Genomic DNA, 6,221 nt, shown 5'->3' on the forward strand with positions numbered 1-6,221 from the left:
ACAAGCCATCGCATAGATACAGGAAATTTCTAAAGAGCTGAAAAATAGAGAGAAATAGAAATCCACCTGGCAAAAAGTAGCTGATGAATTAAAAGAAATGGCCAAGTTAGGTACGAGCACCCTACTTCTTGAAAAAATTATTGCTGATCCAAGTGACAACCAAACACGTATTTGGAGTAAAAGTGTTGGTTGGAAGGTGATAAACATCAGCAAAGGGATCCCTGAGTTCGAAAAGCTAATAGCTTCTTTGGAGCAACTGGAAACAAAAAGTATAGATGAATTAATCTCTACTATCACAGGTGGGTGGCTAGTAAGTGATCTTCAACATGTTGATTGTCAATTTCTCCTTGATTCTTTCAGTGTTCAGATTCATTCAGAAATAGAGAACCGTGAATTAGATGTTGAAACTATGATGAAGCTTAGCGTGGTTGCAGTCACGTTGGAAGATTGTAACATTTCAGCCTATCGACAAGAGTCAGAAGAAATTCAAGATAGATACTTCACAACCAAACTCAGGATGGAAAATGTGTTCATTCCAAACTATGAATCAATGATGATCATCCTAGATGCTTACAGGGCTTTCCGCGATAGATCAATTGTGTCCGAGTAGATAGAGTTAGTGGCTAGAAGAATCAGTGTTTGTATATGTAAACATCTTTAGGAAATCTAGCTAAAGTTTTATTTTTGCAAGTTTCCTTGTATAGGTTAATTTTCTTGAGGTTAATTAACCTTCCAAAATCACGTATTTTGAAGGTAGTTATTAACCACGAAGAGGTAGTTATTAACCTCTATGTCTATATAATGACACCTTTTAGCTTTGTAAAGGGGACTTTTTGGTTGGAAAAATAAGGGAACATTATGCTGAGATTTTGATCTAGGGATAAATTTTGGAAAGTATGTACACTTTTTATCTCTGAATTGAAAAATCTCTATTGCTTTCTTGGTGTAAGGAAATGAAATGAGATGTGCTTTGGGTTTCTTATTTTAAAATCCAAATTGTTATACGCTATAGTAGACATTCTCATGGTGCTATGCGAGTGTTTACGAATGATAATGAATGTGCTTAATAATACTGGTTGCTTTCAAGCGTAGTTCTTGAGCACCTCTATTATCGATCTTGTTTACCGAAGAAGGTTGTGAGGGCGTGTGGTGCATTCATCCGCAATGACTTTCTCTTAAACTTCGAAGGTTAAATTCTTTATTTGAAAACCCCTTTAAAAATCACATCATACGAAAGAGCTGCCCCTCTAAACACGGAGGAAGGCCGGATACCAAGGGCCTATCCAACTGTTGTGAACGATTTGCCACACATTCCGTTGGACAAATTCTATTGTGACAAATCTGTTTACCACCAGGATGTGACTATGATTAAATAAAAACCCTGACGTTTTATTGCTTTCTTTGACTTCTGGCCTGACAAACAAAAAGCTCTTTTATTCCATTCCATGAACAGCAGACACGAAACCTTGGTAATAGAAACCCCCGTCTGCCAACAGATTCTACCTCTGAAAGGGCGAATTACCAATTCTCCGAATTTTGTGATTTCTAGTCGATTCACCAACTGCCAAGGCTTCAAGGAAAGCCCACTGAATGCGAAGCTCCCAACTGAAATTCCCACTGAAAATGGAGTTGGGCGTATGGATTCCGTTATTAATTTGTTTCTTTCTTGCTCAAGGAGAGAATGCCTCTGCCTTCACGTTGGAGAAACCCCAATACGCATTGGTGCATGAAGAATCTGATTTCGAGGTGAGATTGTACAGAGAAATGGCTTGGATGTCTACGTCGCCTGTTCAGGAAGTTTCTTTTGCAAAGGCCACACTCCAAGGTTTCCATAGGTACCGATGTTCTCTTCTATATTTGCGGTATACAAATCATTTAGGGTTAAAATACTTGGGTGGTTAGTGCTCAAATGTGTTCTTTTGGCCCCTGAATCCAAGTTGTGAATATCTTATTTTCCTTTTGATTTGATATGTGACAAGTTAAAATTGAATGTTAATTTTGGGTATCGAATGATTTATTTTTATGGCTATGGGAGGTTCTCTTGTTCATCTGTGGTGAATTTAGGATCAATTAAAAAGAAAGCGGTTTTTGTAAACTGTTTTCCCTACGTAAATCCTGGTTTGATGATAAGTGAGTCATAGCATATGGGCTCTGGTACTGTTTGCAATGGATTGAACTGCTTGTCAATGGATTTTAGACGTTGGATGAGTCATTTTCCCTTGGATTTACTGGAGGGTCTGCCTGAAAATGATAGAGAGGACTTAGCAGAGAGAATTATGCCTATGTTCTGCGTGGGTTCATCTCAACCCTCAGTTTTTCTTTCTCGCCCCACTGTTTCATCCCACCTTCTCGGATCACACTTTATATTCTTTTGGAGGCACTCTTAATATCCCTTTTGTATTTCTCCGTTTCCTTGTCTACTCCGAAGGGATCTTCGTGGAACAATGGATTAAATTCACGGCCTTGCAACAAGTATATATGCACACGGAATATTCCTGCCGTTACTTATTGGTATCAGTGCAGTTAGACTTCCAAAGAGGGTACAGCCTAATCTCCCACAGAGAAGTACCAAAGCTAAAGTAAAGTCAATTTTTTTTTTTTCAAATTCATGAAAATCTAGTGATTTTTTTTCCAATTTTTTTTTATTGTTTTCGACTACAAATTATCCAGATCATGAAGATCAAAGGTTGAAAATTTTAAAAAAATCCATGATATTTTTGATCTTTTGAAAATTGATCAATTTTACATTTTTGTGAGAGGATAGCTGCATCCTCCGAAGAGGAAGGGTCGTAATAATTCCTACTTTGGACACTTATAGATAAGGCCTACAAAATCTTTGTACTTGCTCTCAACCTATATGGCTATACCCTGTACTGTTAAATAGCATTGTTTATCTAAATTTGTGTGAGCGGGATTGCCATTGTATGCTTCTCCAGGGTAGCTTGGCTAGTTATAGCTGCTTTGTCTAAGCACTGAATATGCAAGAAAGTGTTACACCATGCTCTTTATTTTCTTAGTTTTCTTGTTCATGGACTAGATATTTCCTATTTGGGCTCTGGGATACTAAATGGAGTTAACATAATGGTTTATTTAGCGTGCTTTGTAGATGAGCACTTTGCTGCCATCTTGTTTTTTTAACTTAGTGAGTATTGAAAGTAGTTGTTTTGCAATTCTCTCCAAGTTATTTTGAGTACCTTATTTTCCTATCACGTGCATGTCCTGCTATTGGAGTATTAATTTAGGTAATAAGTGTTTTATATTCACCTGTCAATGCACATGTGTAGAAAGGCATATGTGTCAAGCTTAATTCATACTTATGTATTAAACCAGTTTTGATTGATTAAAAGATAATGCCTATCCTTTTCATAGGAACACGTGATTTAACAACTTCATGTAAAAGAAATGCAAAATCTATGTTTTTTAGATTGTACCACATAGTGGCCCTCTGTGTATTTTGAGTACTGGAGCTGAATAATACTGATAAACACTAGTCATGGCAATAGGATTCAGTGAACTTTGGTGGTCAACTTTCTTGCCCTTGAAATAAGTGAACGTGCAACACATAACCAGACTAGTAAAGTGCAAGTTCCAGGGATTTGTAGAGGAGGTATAATCTTTAAGAAATCACTAAATCTTGCGCTTTCCTAGTCCGATTAAGTGTTGGATAGGAAATTATAATCTTGAAAGAAAAGAGACCGCTTGGCATTCTCCTTTATTCTATTTTGTTCATTTGCAATAGTAGAAGCGGCAAGTCTAGTGATGTTGAGTTCTCAATTATCTGTCAAAAACTGTTATTTATTCAGGCAAAGCTCTTTCTTTGGGGAGTTTTGATAGTAGGATCTACTTAAGTTTCCCTCTGTCATGTAAGTTCTGATTTTTGAAAAACAAAGGTCTTTTCTTGATCCAGGATCACTGTTGTGTCCATGAGGTAATGGAAATAGTTGTCCTCTATCATTCATGGAGTTTGACCATGTTACATTTAATTATTGGATCTTTGGTTGAGCAAATTCATCTGAAATTTATGTGTATTTTGGTTTTCAATGTGCAATTGACTATTTGATATTACTTTTTAACTTTTTTCAACTTTTACATGACCATGTGTTGTATATGAGTCCTATAGAATAGGATTGTCATAGAAAAGAAATGCCCTAGTGATAATTCATTTTTTCCATAATTAAGTGTTCAGGTTTACTGTTTTTGCCAAGTGGGAGCTGGCACTTTCTCTGTGACCTGTTTAGTTGTTGGTGTGTCCGAGTCTTTTGAGTCTTTGACTTTTAGAGACACAACATTTTAAAGCGGCCTCAAACTTCTTTGTTTTGTTGCAATTTTATTTTACAATTAGACCAGAATATAGATGGATGATTTCATTGGCATCAGTCTCGATCCTTATAAAAAGTTCACACTAAAATAAGCTTGATAGATAATAGACCCTATCCAGTGCGGCAGAATATAGAACTAGTGACGTTTAAATTTGAGCTACCTATGTGATTTGTTCCATGATAAAAATTAGAAAAGAAATTTGTATACAGGATATTATCATGGACGGTGGAGGGAAGCTAATACTGGAAGTTAGAAGTTATTTCCTTTCCTTGAAGGGAAATAATTAAAATTTATAGCAGATGGAAAACTAAACACGCTGTTATTGTGGCTTCCAAGGGGCAGTTGGGCAAAGAAAAACAAAACAAATCCTCAATAAATCCTGCAAATAAAATATTGCTCATAGATCATCTCAATGTCATAAGTATCAGAGTCAGTAAGGTTCTTGGACGTGACAGAATTTGTAATAACTGGTTAAGAAACTGCATATATATACTTATAGGTTTATTGTTTACTGCATCTAAATATTGGCTGTGGATCAATTTTGTAATCAGACTTAAGGGCTTTTTTTCTGTGGTTTCATGTAAATCTAGATTGTTCCAATTCATTGAGGGGGCCAATATGAATTTCTCTCGTATCCCAATGACAGCGCCAGTATTAACAAGCATTGTACCTGGAGCTGGACCATTTGGTAGCTCAGGCTACATTGTAAGATTCTACTTACCTGCAAAGTTCCAGGATTCACCACCAGTGCCGCTGAAAGAACTAAAATTGTACCCAGACCATTGGGAGGGTCATTGTGTTGCAGTTCGTAGGTTCTCAGGCTTTGCAAATGATGACAATATAGTAAAAGAAGCAGCTAAGCTAGCAGATAGTTTAAGCAATTCTCCATGGACGGATTTATCCTTTAAAGGTGGAGAAAATTATGCATACTCAATTGCACAGTATGACAGCCCTTTCAAGATCTTTGGACGTCTGAATGAAGTTTGGGTTAATGTTACAGGATCCTCGAAGCAATGTCAACCAAGTTTGACTTTTCTGAAAAGTGTTAGCTGAATTGAGTTCATCAATGAGACCACACATTGTAAATATTCCTTACTTCTAAATTTTTAGTGATGTGGCATCTCTTAGGACAATGGTGTTACTTTCTGAAGATGGCATGGTGACTGTGTTTGTCGTTTGCAATTTTCCCATGCACAGGTTGGGAACTTGCAGTTAGCTTGATATTTAATTTGCATAAACTTCTGTATATTCTCACTGTGGCACATAACTCAAGCAACAATATATCTATTCAGCTTTTAGTTGAATTGTAGCAGTGTGTACAGAGTCACAGACATCAAAGCTGCTAATACATATGTATAGAGATTTACTAATATCATTTTGATAATGCATATATATAGAGAAGTACTAATATCATTTTGATAGTTAGATTTTTACATTTCGCTAAATGTTGGCCATCGTTTGAAATTTATTCAAAATATTCATCACCATTATGAGAAGACATTGAAACAAATCAGTGTTAAAATATAGACCGTAGAAAACAGATTTTGCACTTAAATAAATTATCCGTACTGCAATTTGAAACTTTGATCAAAACAGCAGACTTGAGTACGATAATCCGCAAACACACGCTGTTGAAAATACAAACAAGAAAACTCTTAAAAATTTGTCAATTATAAAATTAAAAGTGAATTGCACTCAAATGCTGTTGTTCTGTACACTATATTCTTTTCTGCTACTAAGCTATGCCTTAGGCCAATTTTATAAACTAAGATAATCTTCTGGTTTACAAAAAAGCTAATTCAAACCAGCTAAATAAAATAGAAGACAAAGACGTTTTATTTGAGAAAAAGGGAAAAAAAAGATGAAGAGTTAACACTGCATTCACGTTCCTTTTGCAGAAC

The 6,221-nt window shown here is 36.0% G+C and overlaps 1 protein-coding gene across 1 annotated transcript; it reads left to right on the forward strand.

Moving 5' to 3' along the window:
• The first annotated feature begins 1,245 nt into the window (after positions 1 to 1,245).
• LOC149529534 (uncharacterized) lies at positions 1,246 to 5,741 on the forward strand. The gene is made up of 2 exons (XM_089809190.1): positions 1,246 to 1,835; positions 4,911 to 5,741. Exons 1-2 carry the CDS (start codon positions 1,591 to 1,593, stop codon positions 5,371 to 5,373), a joined length of 708 nt encoding a protein of 235 aa, XP_089665316.1. The 5' UTR covers positions 1,246 to 1,590; the 3' UTR covers positions 5,374 to 5,741.
• Positions 5,742 to 6,221: the final 480 nt, after the last annotated feature.

This window comes from Cupressus sempervirens, chromosome 11 (assembly GCF_028749045.1).
Source record: "Cupressus sempervirens isolate cs-2001-9-10 chromosome 11, ASM2874904v1, whole genome shotgun sequence".
NCBI lineage: Eukaryota > Viridiplantae > Streptophyta > Pinopsida > Cupressales > Cupressaceae > Cupressus > Cupressus sempervirens.

Excerpts from the sequence above, each read along its gene's own strand:
- LOC149529534 (XM_089809190.1), top strand. The coding sequence starts at position 1,591 with ATGCGAAGCTCCCAACTGAAATTCCCACTGAAAATGGAGTTGGGCGTA. Across the intron at positions 1,836-4,910 it reads ACACTCCAAGGTTTCCATAG|ATTGTTCCAATTCATTGAGG; the intron begins GTACCGATGTTC and ends ATGTAAATCTAG.